Genomic DNA, 22,044 nt, shown 5'->3' on the forward strand with positions numbered 1-22,044 from the left:
CTGGGAGTACAACAAGACCATCAAGCGCCGCACCTACATCGCAACGAGAGAAACATTTATTCAGAACGCTGGACCGGCCTCGCAACCGTGGATATCAAAAGCAAACATGGAAGAGCTAGAAAAGGGCCAGAAATTTGAAGCTCGAGCCATTACGGGACAGCTGGAGACATCACCTGTCCAGGAAGTACTGAACGAAGCAGAGCTCAGTACCATTCAATGTACTGCCAATCAACAAGCGGCAATCACTTTCGACAAATCGTTTTGGCTAACAAGTACAAACCCAAGAAGGCACATGCCCAAAAAACGAGTACAACAGCCGACCAGTAAGCAAACCGACCAGCTGGCGAAGTAAAGCTACGGAACCGTCAAAGAACATCTTTGGAAACAAGATCGAGGCAGCCCTTTTCCTGGACCTAAGAAACCTTGGGAGAGAGCAACGTGCAATACAGAACGTACGGACACAAAGAAAAGCGATCTATCGGATGTCCAGAGGCGCCAAGCTCTTGTCAAGATCTTAAACTTAGAGCCAACTGAAGTAACAGCATACAAAGATTGATCAGCAGTTGGAAGCAGCAGAAGCGGCAGTGCGGGATTCTTCATCGTAGCTCGTGACAATAGACTTGAAATTGCAAGACCGGCCGGGGTCTTTACCTCGTCATTTCAGGCCGTAATAGTGGCCCTCAACTCTGCTCTAAAGACCTGCCTAGAGAAATACCTGCTCAAATCGTTGAAAATCATTACTGACTCGCTCTCTGTAATAAATCGAAACGAACAACTCTGCTACTCGAATTCCCCTAGGCAATAATGTTCATCAAGGAATACAACGATAGAAGGATATCCCCGATCTGGTGCCCGAGTCATGTGTGGCTAGACGGAAACGAAAAAGCTGATAACTGGCAGACTTGGGGTGTATGTTGGAACAGACTGCCAAAAAACCCCATGACAACCCAAAGAAAAACATCAACAAGCACCTGAAGGAGGAGGCACCCAAAAGAAGAGTCATGGACGACAACCTCAGCGGAAAGGATTAAGCGGAATTAGTAGGCTGCGTTCTAGCCACCATCCGGAGTTACGATACTTGAGATAAAAGACAGGAAAATGCGAGACAGAACAGTGCAGAGGATGCTAGGAAGGTCCAGAAACGTTTGAATCAGACTAGTGTAAGACCTGAAAAAACCCAAACATAGCGCCTAATCTCTGGAAAACCTGGATCGGGAGAGTGGGCTCCGAATAACACAGACACACACACACGCACATACACACTGAAACAGCAACAGAGCGAGTCCAAACATCATTGCTCCAGAGCCGTTACTTGAAAGTACTTTAGTAATTTGGCAAGAAGACTTAAATTTTTTAAGATCTTAAGATACAGCAGTTACAGCAGCTGAATTTTTTTATCGCATTAACTGATAGAACGAAATTATGCAGTTTAATTCTAATAGCCTTCATCCAATTCACCTTGTTGAAAAATAGAAACTTTGAGTTTTTCTCTTCAAAAAATTTGAAATATGAATTTCTTTGAAACAACAAAATTTTTTCACTAATTACTTACTGACTACATTATAAGGAATAATGAGCAAACAAACTGCTCATAAACAATTCGAATAAAAATAGCAGAATTATGCAAAATTTTGCTCTACTTATAATTTCATATTAGCTCAGCCTATCTTTTCAGCTAAATGTTTTGAGTCGAGCAACACATATTTTGTCAAGCGGTTGAAACGCGAAGAGTTTGATCCTAGCAAAAGATGAGCATGGAAATTTGGGTCGAGCAAAATAGTCCATAGTGAATGATTTCTGTCGAGCTAAAGTTCAGTTGTTCGCTAAAGTCGAGTTAATGTTAATTCATGTTATTTATGTCCTGCGTGGTTTTTTCATACAACTTTTTGGTCGAGCATTTCTCTTGCTTCGACATTTGTTCAGATGAAATGCATTCTAAAGTTCAATTTTATTCGTTAAATCTGAACACACTGCACGTATTTAAAAAAAACTGTTCAGAAATGATAGTTCCTCCTCAGTTCTTGTCTCCTTACTGTTTCCTTTTTCATCTCATCTTGAAGACACAGTATTTCCATCAGTTCTTTTAAGAAACCAGAGAACTCTTCGAAATTGAGCTCGTTTGTGTTAGAGTCCAAGTGAGTCCATTTGCTGAAGCAGTCTTTAAGTTCTGTTTTGTTTTCAAACGGGAGTTTCTCAATGTTGCCAAGAAAGCTTTGCTGAAACAAATAGAAGGCATCTGTAAACAATAAAATATAATGTAGACAGCTGCAACCAGTCCTAATTTCTAAAAAAATCCAACCTCTCCGTTTTCAGACGTTTTCCAATTAGACACGGTTAGGACTTGAATTTGCATTTTGAGAGTTTTGAAGGGGCTGGTAAAGTGTAGATAAGCAACATGGCCATAGTTACTGAATGATTATCTCTTCATACTGACGCTGAATTTGCATCTAGACTCGCCCGTCAATGAAAATGAGTAGCCATAAAATTTTAATCTTAAGCCTCTAGTCTGTCAAGTAAACGTTTCAAATAGAGTCTTAAGGTCAAAGCTCAAATGTACACAGCAAGCTGAAAAGTGGAAATTGCGTACGTTAGTCAATTGAAAAAAAAAAACATAATCAAATAAGCATATTCATGCTTATTGTTCCGACTCCACTTTAGTAGGGAAGGAACTATGTGCTCAACTGATTTTTTTTGTTCGTCAATTTTGGTCGATCGATATATTTATCGTAACGAGTTGGGAGTTGTAATACAAGAAAGCAGGTCATTCATAAGGTACAGAAATGGAAGAACGTATTTTTTCCTTTATCTCTTTTTTCGAGGATTAAACGAGTTCTGAGTGAACATTTCTCTTTTCACTTTTTGCGGACAATTTATTACTGTTTTCTGCCAATTTTTGTTAAATTTTGACAAATTATTTCAGTATTTTACTCGCATCGAACTGATAACCAGGCTACGATCTCATTGCGGTTCTTAGATAAAAGCAGTTTTGGATCTGAAAACAAAATTTTTGACAGCAATTTGATTTTGTGTGCAGCCATTCGACTTTTATTTTTGCTTATTCGTCTTGACTCTCCGACAAACTTAACTAAAATCTATGTATTTGCTTTAAGGGTGCATAAACACTGTTTTCCAAACTGTTCTGTCACTACGCACTGGTGTTTTTGACCTTGACCATGTGTTTTTCAATACAATATTTGTGAAGAATTTAACTCTTTTTTTGCTCATGCCTACTACTGAGTCTCAACAGTGGCACGGATCCATTAAAACTCTAATGATGTCTAATATATTTATACAATTTTTTCACTAAATAACTTAGGGATATGAAAACTTTGAAGCTATTTGTTTTCGGAAAAAAATAGTGATTTAATGAGTTTAGACTATAATTGTTGCTTTTTTCCCTGTAGTTTTTTCACAGTCTGAGTAATAAAAACCTATTTTATTCTCACCAATTGTTTTTTTTTTCGTTCCAAATAATTTAAATCACTCTTACACTAATTGGTTTCAAAAAATTACTAGTGAACTTTGAGTTCCGACCGTTTTTGTTGTTTTTTGACATTTTTGTTTCTATTTTCTGTCTTATCTCCTGAATTAAGATCTTCAAAAAGGATATTGAAGACTATTAGTTAATGCTTTTTTGTTATAGTTTATAGCTGACGACTTTGCAAAACATTGGAGGATTTTTTAGATTTTACTGTTTTAGTTTTTTCTTTTGTTCTAACTTCTAAGCCAATTTTTGAGTGCAACTGGTATTCCAAAATTGCATAAATGCAATTTTTATTTTTGTATAAGAGTATTGCATTTCGCTGGCCAGCGCTTTTTAATTTTTGATATGCAAACAATATAAAGAACTCAAAAATTAATTGGCCCCTCATTGTTTTTGGCCCCTCATGATTTGTAAGTTGACCATATTAACAAGAAAACCTCGCTCTAATTTATTTCAAACAAATGTGTCTTTTTTTAAAAAAAATATGTGTTCTTATTTTTTTTGTTTAAATTAAAAATGAATTTCTGATTGTTTGTCATTTATTGTTGTTTTTTGTTTACTTATCTCTGAGTCTCAGTACAAACAAATCCGATTAGCTTTCTGATAAAAAAAAACTTGGTTCAAGCCAGACGCCCATTTGAAGTTTTAGTTTTGTAGTTGTGACCAGAAAACCACTATTTTGACCTTGAACAATTGTTGTCCAAAAAGCAGTTGTTGTTTCAGAATGACGCTTATTATTGATGTTTTTCAATTGCATTTGGCTCGGTGTGGCCACTTGTGAGATAAAGTTTGAAACTTTCTAATATTATCAGAAGAAAATCTAAAACGTTTTCAAAATATCACTTTGCGTGTTTTTTCAACTTTGACGCCATTAACTTTCACAAGCGTTTTGATTTCAGTCAAACGGCCTCTATTGTCATCTTTTCCTATTCTTGTCCCATTCTCGGGAGAACGAATCCGTGGTTAAAATTTTTACAGTTTTTGGAAAATTTCGGAGATGGTGTCACCTAAACTAAATTTCTTGCAGAAAATGGACTTCTATTTTCTTGACAGTTTACTGTTTTTTTTTCACTTATAAGGGTTTTAATGATTTAATAACTAACCTTTCAGATCAATGATCCTATAATTTAAACAAAAAACGTTACTCATTTTCTTTGAGCTCAACTTGTATAAACAATTTTGATCTAAGTTTGCTTTCTGAATTTGTATATAGAAGTGAGTGCAGCGGTCATTGTATTGACTACTGAACACACTTAAAAATCCAAATTGAGGCTTTAAACTCTGATCGAAACTATAAAGAGGCCATTTAAGCTTGATAGTAAAAAAAAGTTGTCAGTTGAAGTGGTCAGTTTCGTTTACATGTTTGTTCCTTTCAAGAATCTGTGTTTTTTAAAATAAAAATTAACAATTTCTTTATTTGGAATGTAGTCTATCTATTTTAACTGGTAGACAATTCAACTATGAATGTGGATGAGCGAGTTGGGGAATAATATGTGCCATTGCACACTAGCGAGCCTCCTTGTCCCTTTATCACTAGTTTTTTGAAGATTTGCTCGCCTTGTACTTTTCTGTGACTGTCAATAGCAAGCAATAAATGGTTAGCATATATTTCAGACGGCCAATTTCTTTTCTTTCATTTGCTTCGCTTACGAATATACGCCAAGTAAAAAATACCACTAAGATGAAATTAGTTCCCTTTATTTATTTTAATAAACAGACTTGCCTCAATTTCCCGCCAACTGATTTGCTCGTCATGATTCGAATCCAATTCATGGAATATTTTCTGAGCTATGAAGGCAAAACAGTCGGGAAAACTCTGCACAAATTTTGCACTCTCGGTCAGCTCGTCAACTTGTTTTTGGTCTTCAAAGTCGTTCGTCATATTAACTAACAGCAGACTGAAGTATAACATTTGAAAACTGTTGGAGAGTTGTGTTCATGCGTACTTTTGACAACTGTAGAAGATTACTTTACATTGTTTTTGACAATCAAAACTCAACAAGACAATTGAGAAAGTTGGTAACAAATCTAACCAAATAATTTAAGCTGGTTGGTTATAGATTATTTTTGCATAAATTTTGGTGAAGTTCACAATTTATTTTTCGAATTCAGATGAAAATTTTATGCGCTTTGGTAGACAGCAAAATTTCATAAGCATAAGCATTACAAGTATATTGTATTTTACCGAGTCATTTTTTTATTCTGTTCAATTTTTTTAGGGACCTAACACTACTTTCTCTTATATTCTAGAAAGCAAAAACGCAAAACATAGAAGGACAGCTACTGGCCTACAATTCAAAGAATTTTTATGAATTGAATAGAAAAACCATATAAAAAGTCCAGTAAGAGAAATTGAAAAAACTCAAAGATTAAAGTCAAATTGCCGCACATGAACGAAAAACACTAGCGAGAAGGCAAGTTCAATTTCAAACATTGTTTTTTCACTCAATTTTATGTTGCAAAACCACTTGGTTCTTCGCTTCACTTCATGTTTCGGTGTGATCAAAATCATGACATCAAATAGAAAAACATGAAAATGTGTGAACAGAACTTTAAAAAAAACGCAATGGAAAACTCCGCAATCGACCCTACGTTAAAATGCCCTTAACTAAACATTTACCACTAAGCAAAACAAGAACTGTTTCTGATCTTCACTGAGCTTTATTGCAAATCCATTTTACAAATAAAAACTGAGAAAAGAGAAAAATATCTTATATTTTTGCACAAAAAAATTACACAGTTGTGGGATGCCAAATAATGTTCAAAAGAATATTGGTAAAAATCGAGTGCCTTCAAATAGTGACTAACTACAAAAACAACACAAAAACTCAGAAAAACTAAAAAGGGAAAAGGGACGAAAAAAACTTTATTCATTTATGTGAGTGAAAACAGGCTTTCGGAATTGTAAAATTTTGGTAATTAGACTATAATTAGTTGACAATTAGACAAAAAATAGTTGGAAAGGTCATCAAAAAGGCTCAAAAACAAACATAAAAGAACAGAAATACTGAAAAAAGGCCAATACTATCTCAATATTAAACTATTCTTCTTTAGCAAAAAAACAACTCAAAATTGACATCCAGAACTCTAAAGAAGCATATTTTTTACAAACGCTCACACTAGAGAATATAAAAGAAAGAGTATTCAAAAACTGTGAAAAAAAACGATAAATGCGACAAATTATCAAGGATAATTTCAATTTAAAGCCTAATATTTGCTTCCGATGGTTTACAACGCTTCGAAGCATATCCCACAGTTACTCCCTAATGTGTTTAATAAAAAAAAGTTTGAATTAAAGCCATTGAATTGCTCCAAATGTGTTGCACGTGATCAGAAATATCGCTCGCTTATAGCATTCCTTTCATAACCATTTCTCTCGCGTTTCTTTCAAAAACCGTCGCAAAACAAATCCAGCACATTCTGTTCTATCCGCTCCTCAATTCTGTTAAACCACACAGAAATCAAAGTTTAACACGTGCAGGAATGACATTTACATCCTGTTTCGGAACAACTCTAACCATACAAAAACCACGCCGGAAGAATTCCGGAGCCCGCTTGAAATTTCATATCTACTGGCATAGAGCATTAAAACGAGAAAATATGAGAACGTCAATAAAAAAACAAAGAAGCAAAAAATTGGCATATGCAATTTTTAAACTTTAATGTTTTCTTTTGTTATTTTTTTAATTTTTGAGAATTTATACAAAACTAAAACAGAATAATTTTTTTTTCGTTTGAAGTTTAATCTGTTATCATAGGGAGTTCACATCGATTTTTTTTGGCAACTCGTGTAGAAACAGTTACCGGAAAAGAATAAATTATGATGAGACGAAAAGAATTTCGAAATAAATGCGTTTGTCGAATACTTTTGTGTAGCTCGCGCTATTGCAAGCTAATGCGAGTCATTAACAATTTTTTTGTCTGGTATGTCTAATGATGGCCTATTTTTGTCCGGTTCACATAATCACCACCTGACCCTGGGTTTGACTCGAGTCCTGTTCTCTGTTAAAAATTGAAGGTTACGACAGAAAAAAATGCTAAAAAAATTTTTTTTACAAATCCGAAAATCCAATTATAATTGAACAATTGGAATATACTCGAAGAATTAAAATTGAAAAAAATATTCTTTTGTTCAACGAATATGTGAGCAAGAAGAGCAATTATTCATAGTTATTCCAGTTTGATGTTTTATAAAACGTTTTTTGGTTAACAGCAGATGCTTTATTGGTTCATACATTTTGCCGAATTAATTCTTGCTCGCTCCCTCCTTTCTTGTTCTAAAAATTAATTTGCCGGGTTTCACCCCTAATCCACTCCCCTAATTAGAGAAGGATGTGGTGTCTATTCCACTCCTATTTATCGAGGAAAAGAGTTAAAGAGTGTAGATTAAAAAAATTAAACTGCCTTCACACTATTTTCGCTAGTCATTTTACAATTTCTTAAAACGTGTAAATTATGGTGCGCTGATTAAAATAATACACTTTTTCCCCACGATTGCGGTTACTATCATTTTTTAAACAATTCCACGCTGTTTTGATTAAATCAATTAAGGATGAACTGATTAAAGAAATTACACTCTTTTTTCCGCCCTTATGACTTGACTCTGTTTTTTACACTCTTCCACTTTGTTTTTTCTCTATTAGAATATACAAATATATTAGCTTTGCCAGTCCTTTTTCAATTTTTTTACTTCCAATTTTTGCTCTGATCTTTTATTGTCTGATTTTCTTTCTGTCTTCGAAAAAAAGCACTTAAAGCACGTATGACAGAAAATCATTAAGTCATAGATCAATTTTAGGAGATGCTGGCAACCACACCACCCCACCTTTCCCTTGCACACAATCAGAAACTTCACCGGACTGAGACCACCCCTTTTGTCATTCTTATGAGATCATTACGCTCATGGTTAATCAGTAACGTTAGTGTTCGTTTGCATTTTCTCAATGACTGGTTTCTTTGGTTAACACGTTCAAAATAAATAGATGGAAACACCAGATTATTCCCAGGCCAAGTTCGTTCCCATGCCCAAGTCGCCTCTGATCAGACAGATTTGGGTGGCACACAGGGGTAATTGTGCGACACAAATTATAGGGCTGGGAAAGTGATACGGTCACACAATGGACAATGGTATAATTTGGGTCTGATCAGAAACGAAATCGGGACATGTATAGTCTGGACAATGAACGCATAAAAGTCTTACGAGCGAGAACAAAGACTGATTGTTCTTTATTTAGCAGCAACTATGCCTTTAAAACTGTAAAGGGGAAGCTGTCGCTAAATGTAACGGCTGCTCTCCTATCAAAGTCAAGGAAAACTTTACACCGCCCAGTTCGTTTCAGCGGTTTCAAATCTGTCCGGATATTGTGTTTTTGCAGTTAACTTTTGTGAACTGTATTATCCGCTATACTATAGAATGCCGTTGCATTACTTGATATTCAATAATGTCAAAAAACTAATTGTTCAGCTTTGCCGAATAACAAATAACTTTGCTTCAACAAAGCAAAAGTCCAAAATTTCAAATAACCAAATAGTCTCAAATTAGATGTTTTTCAATGATATCTCCTTAACCACAAATACTAGTGAGATAAAATTTCACAGGGTTATGAAAATTAGGTAGGCCTACTATCTGATGTAAAAATAAACAACGCTGGGTAAACTGCGTTGGTGGGGCTACTTTTTATGTTTTATACCCAATCTTAATACATGGGCGAAACACAAAGTTTTGTATATCTTTGTAACCAAGTTCTCAGATCTACCGATCAACTAACTGGAATCAGTCTAGGCAACTGGTAAATGAATGAAACCAGAACGAACAGTTTATCTGCTCCGTAACTCTACTTATTAGAACTTTGTTCCGCAATGTGAAAATTTGAGAATTTCAAAGTCAATTCTATTTTCAATAAGTCAGAGTAACGTTAGGCTGTACAATCACTAATTTGATCTACAAAAACAAGACACGATAACAAGTAATTTACCGCTCAAGAGAGTGTGCTTCAATACGCACTGTATGTCAGTTTAATTTAACCAAAATTGCAAATTTCTTCTGATTTTTGGTAGTTTTTCAAGCTCCTTTTATGCTGCTAGTCACGTGGATTTACATGTCAAATTCAACTGTTGATTGGTTGTAGATAATGATTTCGACGGAATGTGAACACTTTTCCATAACGTCACTTTTTCAGTGTAAATTTGATGTCATGGGAAATTTGTTAACCATGTAGAAGTTTTGTCGAATATTCTGTATCAATAACAGGTTGATTCGCAATCCAATCGCAAAGAATCTGATGCAATACTGTTAAGTCGTTGTATTATTTTGCTGGTTGTTGAGGTAGTTCGAGTTTGAGTTATAGTTTGACTTCATGAATGACGATTGTGTACTAGTAATAGTTGCTAAATATAAATGTTGAACAAAATGAACAAATCCGTTTGGCTTCGATAGAATGTAGCATTAAATCTCGCTTGTCACACTATTCTAGCTTTAAGGCTTGAAATGGCCTTGAAGCGCTATTCAATTTGATTTCTGAATTGTTAAGCTCAGCCGCAATATCGCCGGCCCTGTTTTCCATCGCGAAAACATCTTTTCCAGGTACTACTGGGGCGAGCTTCACTACTGGTCTCTTGTACACTCCGTCGTTCGTTCGAACTATAGCTGATCGAATCACACCGTCAGACCCATCGATGGTCTCCGTAACTCGACCTAGGTTGTAATATCCACGCTTATCACTATCTTCGATCAACCAAACGAGATCGCCTTCTTTAAGGGTTTCGTTCGCCGTAGATCGCCATTTTTGCCGATTATTCAGAGTTGGCAGATATTCTTTACGAAATCTGTCCCATATGAGAATTGCATAGGCTTGAGTTTGTCGAAAGAGCTTTCGATGATCGACAAATTCCTCCGCGCATGGTAGGTAGGGTAAGCAAACGTTCTTGTTGCCAAGCAAGAAGTGATTGGGGGTCAATGCTTCTAAGTCATTAACATCTGAACTGACTGGAGTCAAAGGTCTCGCATTCAAAGTCTGCTCAGCGATGCACATCGTTGTTGAAAGAACGTCCTCGGTGACTGATCTGTTCCCCAACACTGCATACATTGCTTTCTTGCAACTTCTCACCAACGGCTCCCATACTCAAAGTGAGGTGCTGCGGGCGGGTTGAACTTCCAACTGATTCCTCGTTGAATTAGATGTTCTTCGATACCTTCTTTGTTCCATTCCGCAACGTACTCTGCAAACTCTCTTTCAGCTCCAACAAAATTTGTCCCGTTGTCGCTGATGATTGTATTCGGTTTGCCTCTTCGAGCAAAAAATCTCATTATTGCATTGAGACAACTATCTGTGTCCAACTTGGGTACCACTTCTATATGCACCGCTCTCATAGTTAGACAAGTAAAGAGACAACACCATCGCTTTTCGTTTCTTCGCCCAATCTTCACAATGAAAGGGCCAAAGTAGTCAACTCCAACATTTGTAAAGGCTGTTGAAGCATCTAACCGCTCTTCGGGTAGATCTGCTTTGACTGGTGCTATCGTTTGTGCTCTGCTTTTTCTGCAGGTAACTCACTTGTTCTTGATTGATCTTAAGGCGTTCCGCATGCCTAGGATCCACATCTTCTGCTGAACAATGTTTCTTACATGCTCAGTGCCCTCGTGTTGATTGTCCTTGTGCTCGTTTCGCAAGAATAATTCAACCGCATGATGTTTCCAATGTAGCAGAATTGGATGCTTTGCATTGAAGTTAAATTGACTTTTGTCTATTCTGCCTTTGGCTCGAATAAGCCCGTCTCTATCTATGAAGGGGGAGAATTGTAGAATTTTGCTGCCTTTTGGAAATTCCTTTTCAGCTTCGAGAGATTTCATCTCTTCACCAAAATGTTCTTGCTGTAGTAACTTGAAGATTGTTGCTTTTGCTTTTCCTCTTTCTTCAATGTTGACTGCGAGTGTTGCAGGTTTGTCTTTGTTCAATGCTCGCTGTACTTATGCCACGGTATTTACTAGTCTGTTACTGAATCGTCCCCACTGGATAACAGCTTTCTTCTCTTCGGTCTGCGTTGCAAAGACCGATGCGGGTATCTTCGCTTCATCTGAGGCGAAGACTAGATTCACTTGCTCTGGCCATTCACTTTCTGATCGCTTCAACCAGGCCGGCCCAGTGAGCCACTCACTTCTCTTGTGTTCTTCAATGTTGATCGCTCTCGTGCCAATGTCAGCTGGGTTGTTGATACCGCTCACATGTTTCCACTGCGAAACAGCGGTTGTATCTAATATCTCAGCCACTCGATTGGCCACAAACACTTGTTGTTTACGATGGGAACTGTGTATCCACTGCAATACGGTAGTTGAGTCTGACCAAAAACTGCAACTATTTATCTTCATTTCATGTTCCTTGACTATCTGTTCTTTCAACTTCACTGCCATGACTGCCGCTTGCAATTCCAGTTGGGGTATTGAAAGATGCCTCATCGGTGCCACTCTGCATTTTCCAATGACAATTGCTAAGTCAGCTGAATATTCTTTTGGTTGTGAACGTAGATAGGCCACTGCACACATCGTGTCTTCAGATGCGTCAGCAAACACATGAAGTTCGGTTTTATCCCTCTCTCTGTTGAAGTATCTTCTATCGATGCTGGTTTCAGCCACTATTGGAAGTTCTCCTTTCCATCTCAGGAATTCTTCTTCTTCACTAGGTTCCACTTCGTTGTCCCAATGTTGTCCATTCTTAGTCCAGATGGCTTTCAGAAGTCGTCTCATATGAACACTGAACGGAGCAAACAATCCGATCGGGTCGAATACTGAAGACACCAGTGACAGAATCTTCCTCTGGGTTATAGGTGCTTCAACTTCCTTGTTTGTACCTCTGCATACTTGAAGACTGTCATCAGTAACGGTCCATTGTAATCCTAGCACTGAGGATCCCTCCGTATTGGGCTCCACTTCGACTTGCTTTGTGTTGCTGATTGACTTCAAGTCTTCTGGGATTGCTTTGGTAACCGCATCATTGTTGCTTATCCACTTCTTCAGTTCAAATCCATGTTGTGAAAGAAGAGGTTGTAGTTGGTTGAAAACTTCAATTGCTTCTTCCGGGGTTTCTACTGATTTGATGAAATCGTCCATGTAGAAGTTGTTTTGTATTGCCTTCGCTGAAATCGGATACTCCTTTTCGTTGTCCAGTCCCACTCGCTTGAGAGCATAGTTTGCACAAGTTGGAGAACTCTTAGCTCCAAATACGTGACGCTGATATTCGTATATCTGAACAGGTTCGTTAGTTCTTGGACGCCATAAAAACCTCAAGCAACTTCTATCCTGTTCGGGAACTTGCACTTGTAGAAACATCGATTCGATGTCAGCTGTCAGGGCTATTGGTCCTTCACGGTATCTGAATATTGTTCCAATCAACCCATGTAGCAGATCAGGTCCTGCTAGTAGCTTATCATTTAGGCATACTTCTTTGTACTTTGAGGCAGCGTTGCAAACACGTCTTACTTTGCCAGGCTTGTTCGGGTTTAGCACTGGATGGTGTGGCAAATACCATTCCTTCCCGAAGTTGCCTTTCACTTCGGACTCGTCCAATATCTTTACGAATCCTTTTTCTACATCTGTATCTATTGACTGTTGGTACAAATTCTTCAGGTTTGTGTCCCTTTGGAATCTTCGCTCCAGTGAGTAAAGCTGACCCAAGGCTGATTTGTAGTTGTTCGGTAGGTTTGGCTCTGGTTCACTCCACAGCATTCCCACTTCATACCGCTCGCCTGTGAACTTTGTCGTACTCTCTAGCATCTTTTGTGCCTGCAGTTCCTTCTTTGACTGACTGACGACGTTGATTTTGGAAGCATAGGTCTCTATGTCCCACCAGGTTTGGATATTCTCAGCCACTTTCACATCTTCAGTGAAGGCGAAATGACAAACATTTTGTCTTCTTTTGCCCGTCATGGGTCCACTGACTACCCATCCTAGCTCTGTTAGAACGGCGAAAGGTTCACTTCGTTTTCCTATCTTGTAGTCCAATGGTCGTTGTAGCTCATAAGCATCTTGACCAAGGATGATGCCAACTTCCATCAAGTTGAAGCTTTTGTAGGGTAAAACACTCAAGTGGTTGAAGTTTTGCTTCAGCTTGTTGTAGTTGTAGTTTTTGTTTCCCAAGGAGATTGACGGGTGTGCAAACGCTTCGATTGAATGCACCTTTGAATGTACTCCCTTTATTTTTAGAGGAATCTTTTCTGTCTTCAGATCTTTCGTTCCGTGTATGCCAGCTATTTTGAGCGTCACATCGGTGCCTTGGGCTCGTAACTTCTCTTGCACACTTTGATCGATGAATGATACCGTTGATCCACTATCGAGGAAAGCATATGTGTTCAGCCTGTTGCCATCGCTCTGTATTGAGACAGGAACTATCTGAAGAAAGCTAGTAACTTCGTTACTCTGGTTGATTGTTGCTGCGCTTACGTTGACCGCGTGATTGCCCTCGTCCATTTGGTTTTCTGAGTGTAGCAATCGGTTGTGCTTCTTGATGCATCCATTGATGCCGCACGCATTGACTTTACAATCTTTGATTGCATGCCCTTTGCCTAGACGTCAGTAACATAAGCGTTGCTTTCTCACTGCTGCGTACCGATCATTCACACTCATGTTCCTGAATAGTGGACAGTTCCATATTTTATGAGTGCCATCAGCTAGCGGACAGTGATCACTTTGCGTTTGCTTCGTTTCTTTCACGTTCGAACTTGCACTGAAGTTCGATGTTTTCGAGAACCGTTTGTCTCTATTTGTGCCTCTTCGGTCTTCTTCTCTGCGCTCTCCCTTGAAAGCTGAAAACCCTTCGTGCACGAATGCTATTCTTGATAGCCATTTTTCAAACATAATCAGATCAGGCCAATCTTCATCTTTATCATCAACATAGAACCACCACTTCTCTTTGAGAACTTGGGGTAGTTTATCTACTGCCAATAAACAATGTCGAGCTTGATTGCAGATCACCAATCTGCTTGTACTCTTTGAGCACATTCACAAAGTTCGAAACAATAACTGAGAAACTGATCAGACCTGTTGAGTCGTGTGGTTTAACCTGACTTGCTTTGCGAAGACTCTCCAGTTGTGCATCAATGATCACATGAGGCCTTCCAAATTTCCTCTCCAGAATGCTCCATGCAGCACCATAGAACTGTCCAGAATAGCCCATTCCAGAGATTGCTGACCTCGCCTTGCCTGTCAGTAGAGTTTTTAGATGGCTCGTCTTCTCTGAGTCTGGTATTGGTCGTTGATCCACTGTAGCAATGAACATACTTGACCACTCCGGCCATTCGAGAGGGTTTCCGTCGAAGTTGTTCAACTTCAGCTTTGGTAGGCTACTACTACCTGAATAGCCAGTGTTGTATCGTAATAGACCAGCTCTGGGGGAAACGTCTCGGTCTTCAACACTTCAGGATCGGTCTCGTGAACTGCGATATCGTGAGAAGTGACTTTGCCTGTTCACTTCAGGGGTTACTTCGAAGCGAGCTGTTGATCGATCTGGTGTTAGAAGGTTGTCGATTCTGCTGGCCCAGTCTGATACATCTCTCTTCTTTGGGGTCCAGTTGAAGGGTGATTTGTTGCGAGCACCAGTTGATTGGGAACGAGCATCATCGTTCTCTAATGCTGTTCTCTTCACTTTGCGCTCTAGCTCACGCTCTTCCTCCAGCAGTTGATGCTTGGTTTCCAGTTCCTTCATTTGCATTTCTAGCTCTAGCTTCCTCCGCTCGAACCGTGCCTGTTCCAGTCGCATCTTGGTTTCGAATTCGATATCGAATTTCTTCATCCTTTCCTCGCGCCTTTGCTTTGCTGAAGATGTTTCCGAAACATTCTCCGTCTCTTGGCCACTTGCTGTTGCTCCATTTTGCACTGTTTGAGCAACTGGGCTGTCCGTTGGGTAGTTGTTGTGGCTCTCGCTGTCATTCACAGCTTGGGTTGCGTTGTTTTGCTCTTCGTTCATTTCTGGTTGCGTGCCTTTGCTTATATATGAAAGCCAATGATAGTCCAAACTTGCTTTGCACTTCCTTGCTTCTTTCAGATGTTCTTCAACGAAATTAGCTTGATAGGGCTTAAGCTTGTTTCGACGCTGCAGTTGCTTGGGTATTTCTTCCTCTAGCAGGTGAACAGTCTGTTGGTAGAGGACCTTTAGTTTGTTGGGTCGATCTGAATCTTCAATAAATTTGTAGCCAATCCCTGTTTTGGTATTGACTTCTTCTAATAAATCTTGGAACTTCTTGTCGTACCTTTGTGCTGTTGATTGAAGCTCCTCTCTGCTGGTTGTGCAGGGATTGCCTGGTTGCATTTTGCTTTGCTTGTTCTTTTTAAGCGAGGTTAATTCTTCAACGTGTTTTGTGATTTGCACTCGCAACTTTCGCTCTGCCTCACTGGCGTTGTGCTGTTGATTTTTTTGATTCTCTTTGGGGGGTGCCTTCGGCACTCTTTTCATCAGATTGGACAGCAGTTTGCCTTTCACTGTCCGGGTCGGCGGACCAAATGTAACGGCTGCTCTCATATCAAAGTCAAGGAAAACTTTACACCGCCCAGTTCGTTTCAGCGGTTTCAAATCTGTTCGGATATTGTGTTTTTGCAGTTAACTTTTGTGAACTGTATTATCCGCTATACTATAGAATGCCGTTGCATTACTTGATATTCAATAATGTCAAATAACTAATTGTTCAGCTTTGCCGAATAACAAACAACTTTGCTTCAACTAAGCAAAAGTCCAAAATTTCAAATAACCAAATAGTCTCAAATTGGATGTTTTTCAATGATATCTCCTTAACCACAAATACTAGTGAGATAAAATTTCACAGGGTTATGAACATTAGGCAGGCCTACTATCTGATGTAAAAATAAACAACGCTGGGTGAACTGCGTTGGTGGGGCTACCTTTTATGTTTTATACCCAATCTTAATACATGGGCGAAATACAAAGTTTTGTATATCTTTGTAACCAGGTTCTCAGATCTACCGATCAACTAACTGCAATCAGCCTAGGCAACTGGTAAATGAATGAAACAAGAACGAACAGTTTATCTGCTCCGTAACTCTACTTATTAGAACTTTGTTCCGCAATGTGAAAATTTGAGAATTTCAAAGTAAATTCTATTTTCAATAAGTCAGAGTAACGTTAGGCTGTACAATCACTAATTTGATCTACAAAAACAAGACACGATAACAAGTAATTTACCGCTCAAGAGAGTGTGCTTCAATACGCACTGTATGTCAGTTTAATTTAACCAAAATTGCAAATTTCTTCTGATTTTTGGTAGTTTTTCAAGCTCCTTTTATGCTGCTAGTCACGTGGATTTACATGTCAAATTCAACTGTTGATTGGTTGTAGATAATGATTTCGACGGAATGTGAACACTTTTCCATAACGTCACTTTTTCAGTGTAAATTTGATGTCATGGGAAATTTGTTAACCATGTAGAAGTTTTGTCGAATATTCTGTATCAATAACAGGTTGATTCGCAATCCAATCGCAAAGAATCTGATGCAATACTGTTAAGTCGTTGTATTATTTTGCTGGTTGTTGAGGTAGTTCGAGTTTGAGTTATAGTTTGACTTCATGAATGACGATTGTGTACTAGTAATAGTTGCTAAATATAAATGTTGAACAAAATGAACAAATCCGTTTGGCTTCGATAGAATGTAGCATTAAATCTCGCTTGTCACACTATTCTAGCTTTAAGGCTTGAAATGGCCTTGAAGCGCTATTCAATTTGATTTCTGAGTTGTTAAGCTCAGCCGCAATACTAAATAAAGAATAATTTTAAATGGTTTGTTCCCATGCAAAAAATAGTTTTGCTCAAATCTGATATGAGGCATGTCATTTGATCCACAATTAGTGCCACGTACAGAGAATTAGAAAAAAACTGCAGCGTCAGTGACAATGGAAAATCTTTTTGGCCAATGTTCAACATTTGTAAACTTACACCCGCGAATCATCATGCGACCCAAATTATGGGGTCGGGAAAGTGTTACGGTCGCAAGCTAGTCAGGACAATGATAGAATTTGATTCTGATCACAATCCATTAGTTTGGACAACGGTCGCATTAAAAAAACCTGACGAGTGGCCAAAGTCAATTTATTGTTTATTTGGCGACAGCGACCCCTTTATTATTGTAAAGGAGTAGCTGACGCTAAATGAAGAATAAATTAAAAAAGATTTGTTCCCACACGTAAAACAGTTTTGCTAAAAACTGATATGATGCAGGTCACTCAATCCGGACTTATTGCCACGTACCGGAGAATCGGAAAAAAACTGCAGCGTACGTGGCAATGGAAAATCTTTTGGACCAAAATTGAATGTTTATAAACTTACACTCGCATCTTGCAGTTATAAAGGTCAAGAATACAAAATCAACAATACATGACAAAAAATCAATGCCAAGATAGGCGGGAATATTCGTCACATATAATAATAGCTAGACAGTCAAAGTCATGTTGAATCCAACGGCAACCTGGTTAAATTAAGTTAGAATTGACAAGTTTTTTTAAATTTCTAACGTATTGAATGAAATCCGTCAGTCATTTCGACACAATTGGATGCCTCTTGGCATTATTGATCTTAGTTTTTTTAGACCAGTAGTCATTTTTTTAATGCAATGTAAAGTTTCGCGTTTCTGAGATCATGCCAGTAGAACCAGAGAATCCACATAGCTAAAAACGGGGTTGCGTAGAAAAGCAGACTAACAATATTTTCAGAACTCTAAATTGTTTCAATTAGTTTGATACCTATGTCAATATTAAAAACTACTATTTTTGTTTGCAGAAGCTAATTATTTGCAACAATTTGGGTAAATAAGTATAGTGATATGAAAATTAGAGCCTCGTAAAAAGTTTCTTCATTATTGCAGAGAAGGCAAAGAGCTCTGATTTTTGCCATTCAAAACAAAGATTTTTGAAAAAAAAATAGAGGAAAAAATTGGACTTCAAAAGACACGAACCACTAGAACCAGAGAATCCTGATAGCTAAAAACGGTTCCGTAGACAAGCAGACGTAAAAATCTATTAAAAGTCTATATGAACAGTTTCAATTGTTTTGATACCTATAGTGATATTGATCATTACTATTTTCTTTTGTCTAAAGCAGAAGTTGATTTTCGGCAACGATTTGAGTCCCTAGCTACAGCGAATTGAAATATAGAGCCTCATAGAAATATATCTTCATAATTGCAGAGAAAGGGAAAAAACTCTACTTTTTTCAATTGAAACGCAAATTTTGGAAGGAAAAAATCCATATTTTTTTCCTTTATTGTACTGAAAATTGTAGAATAACAAAGCTTTTTTGTCTCAAAATCAAGAAAAAATGGATAAATTGCCAGATCGCCTTGGCGTTACGTATCTTATCTGAAATTATCAATTAGATAAATGTTGAAAAAAGCGATCCCATATTTTTGCAAGAAATACTTTAATTTGACACAAGTTTATTAATACCAAATTGTTGTAATCGTTTGAAAAAATAACATTTTACAACTTGTATTACCTAAGGTAAAAATCTAAAAAAGATCTGCGACGTCAATTCTTTAGATAAATTGATCAAACCCGCATTTTTTATTTCATGTTTGTGATGAAAAATAGAATAGCAGTACCCTAGCTGATACTCAATGTCAAAAGCAAAACTAAAACAGAAAATATTTGCTTTTTTAACCTGCTTTAACCTGCAATTTTTTCAGTCAAGAAATGCCGTCAGTTTCCTGTTTCCATTTTTTCTTGGTTTTTCTGTGGACGAGATTTTTCCAATCCCTTTTTACGGGCGCAAGACGGACATGTCTTTAAAGGCACTTATTGTTCCGACCCTCTTGAGGGGGGGAGGAACTATATACTCAACTGGGTTTTTTTTGTTCCGTGAATTTTCGCCGCTCGATATATTCATCGTAGAGAGTTGAGACTGGTATCATTAGAAAGCTCGTCCAGCGTAGAATATGGAATTAAAAAGTTTTTTTAATTTTCGTTTTTTACAGGGAGTTATCGAGGTTTAAACTTCTGAGAAAAGAAGAGTGAATTCACGTTGTTTTTATTCACATTTTCCGGAATTTTTGCCTAAATTTTCGTCAATTTTGCTAAAATTTGTTATAATTTTTATAAATAGTATCGTTGATTTTATTTTTGAAGACGAAAAAGCATTGTTGATTGTTTTGATTTCATTTTTTTGGTCAAAAAATCTGGATAAAAATTTCAAAATTTAGCCTTTTTCATCAAAAACAGCACAAAATAAGCTACTTTTGTCCACTTTGATTAAATTTGCCGACAGTAAACCTCCAAACAACACTCATACAATCTTTGTAGACTCAGAGGGGGGCTATTTCTACTTCAGAGTCCGCTGAGAGTGCACTGTAGTTAAAACTTTGCCGTTTTTTGCTAACTTTACTCGTTGATTATCAAAAATGCAGATTTTATTTTGAGTTTTCAACTAACAAATTATCTATATCTACAACATTCGAAAAATCAATTGTTCCTAACTGACAATAAGTATTTACAGGGCTAGTTTTGGGCCATTCTTGGACTGTTACAATCCGAAAAAAATCGGGTTGTAATCAGTCGATCTTTTTTTTTTAAAAAAAAAATTTTTTTAATAATAAAGAACAGAACATATCAAATCAAAGCTCAGGAGTGATAGGTCCGACCAATTCGCTTGCTAAGCAGCTCCTAATGCGTTTAGTTTTTTAATTGAAAGTTTATGGTCGTTTCTTTTTTTAAAAATAATTGAGTTTTCAATAAATAATAGCTTAAATATTTTTTCCTCTATTTTTTTCTTAATTTGTACAACTTCCAGCTTAGTGTCAGCAAAGAAAGACTGCTTCTTTTTCCTCTGATTTAATATTTAATCTCGGTTGTAGTTTTAAGCCTGAAGTTATTGTTTTCTGGCTTTGATACGACAAGATTTCAGATTTTTGTTTGTTTTGATATTTGCCAGTTTTTCACGTATTCTAAATTTGTCACATTATCAGATTGTTGACAGTTCTCATGTCACCTTTTTTGCATTCAAAATATGGCACAATTGAACATATTAAAATCCTGAAAGATATATATCATCGTTTTAACGGCCTCGACTTTTTAAATTTGTTTTGTCTCAAACTGTCATTTATGATTTGTCGGTTCGGTCGTATGAAATTTCCTGTATAGTGATAGCTTTCATTGGCTTTTCATGGAAGAATAGAATAACCGATATTCTGATATTAATAGATAGCTGATGGCTTTCGTGACTTTGAAAACAATCGTTTTCCAAAAATTAAAAAAAAAAACTTTTTAATTTCGCAATTTTGTTTTTTTTATGTTTCTTTTTGTTACCTAATCTCGTTAGTTAATTACAGGTCAAATATGACATTTTGGGTGTCAAAGGAATAAAAGGGATTGGTGTCCCAAAATCTTTTTTCTAAGGAATTTGTTATGACCTTACTGGCTTCGACATCGATTTTTCACAAAAAAAGTAAATTAATTTGATTTTTGTCATATTTGACGTTCATTTTGTTGATGCAAGAAATATTCTGGATAACTACAGGTCTCGAGGGCTTCCTTTTAACGAATAAACGACCCGATTTAAATAGCTCTTTTGTAATTAATGCCTTTTATGATATTGAATGTAATTTTGTTTCGAAAAAAAATCAAAAGTATTACATACTTTAGCACTTCGCTTTTTTTGTCTACTTGTTACCTAGTGTTACTAATGAATGGCCACGTACTACATTATAGCTGTTTGAAGAAGGCGCAATCAAATATATTTTGTGTGTCAAAATTTGGCTTGACTGTTTTGACAGCGTTTTCCGGCAAGTTTCAATTGAAATTTTGTTTGTTCTTTGTTGTTCTTTTTAGCCGCTTTAAAAAATGAATAAGGACAGGTCCTAATGCCCTTCTATAGAAGCAGTGGTAATCATAAATTTGTGGTAATTTTAATTGATTCCTAATGGAATTTATTACTTTGAAGTTAACTGTTTCAAAAAATAAGTTAATTTTTTTACCTACTGTTTTTGTTCTTTTTTGTATAATTGTTACCAAACCATTTTATGGACTGGTTGCATATGTTTTCTGGTGATTTATAAGTTATTTTTGTTTAGTTTTAGGTTTATCCGACGGTATGTTGACTTTGCTAATAAATTTAGTTTTTAAGAGGGACATAATTTTTTTGATGTAATTAATGTTTGTTGTTGTTGTTGTTTGATTTTGCTGTTCGTCTTGACTCGCTTTCTTAATATTGAGATATTACAGCCATCTAATGCATTAATATTTACTCCACTGAATTATTTGCTTAGAAGGCTATCTTATCGTTCATACAGAAGTTTTTGGAAAAGACTTGGGCTTTTTCGGGATTCACAAAAAATAATTTTTGGGTTTTTCTATCTGTTCCTCATTTGGTAGACAATTATGCCAAAATTGTGGATGGGCTGGGTCGGAACCTTATGTGCCATCGCACATTACCGAGCCGCCTTGTTCAGTATAAAAGTTAGTGTGGTTTGAAAGTTGCTTAGAGTCAGTAATAGTTCAAGCAGGAACTCTACAGTAACTATTAATATCAGTAGGATTTATTGCTCTGATATTATTATTATTATCTCTGAAATCGGC

The 22,044-nt window shown here is 37.0% G+C and overlaps 1 protein-coding gene across 2 annotated transcripts; it reads right to left on the bottom strand.

Annotated features, from left to right (window-relative positions):
• Window positions 1-1,771: 1,771 nt before the first annotated feature.
• Window positions 1,772-17,837, bottom strand: LOC142343994 (uncharacterized). Of its 2 annotated transcripts, XM_075395425.1 has the most exons (3): window positions 17,807-17,837; window positions 5,208-5,382; window positions 1,772-2,216 (listed from the first exon to the last, which is right to left on the bottom strand). In XM_075395425.1, exons 1-3 carry the CDS (start codon window positions 17,812-17,814, stop codon window positions 1,995-1,997), a joined length of 405 nt encoding a protein of 134 aa, XP_075251540.1. In that variant the 5' UTR covers window positions 17,815-17,837; the 3' UTR covers window positions 1,772-1,994. The 2 variants fall into 2 exon arrangements, with proteins under 2 accessions (XP_075251540.1, XP_075251539.1); XM_075395424.1 differs by lacking the exon at window positions 17,807-17,837 and having other exon boundaries at window positions 5,208-5,643.
• Window positions 17,838-22,044: the final 4,207 nt, after the last annotated feature.

This window comes from Convolutriloba macropyga, chromosome 8 (genome assembly GCF_964194025.1).
Source record: "Convolutriloba macropyga chromosome 8, txConMacr16.3, whole genome shotgun sequence".
Taxonomy (NCBI): Eukaryota; Metazoa; Xenacoelomorpha; order Acoela; family Convolutidae; genus Convolutriloba; species Convolutriloba macropyga.

Bases quoted from the DNA above. Each gene is read 5' to 3' on its own strand.
- LOC142343994 (XM_075395424.1), bottom strand. From the start codon at position 5,396: ATGTTATACTTCAGTCTGCTGTTAGTTAATATGACGAACGACTTTGAA. The intron at 2,217-5,207 runs GCAAGTCTGTTT...TATTTGTTTCAG, and splicing joins TCAGTTGGCGGGAAATTGAG to CAAAGCTTTCTTGGCAACAT.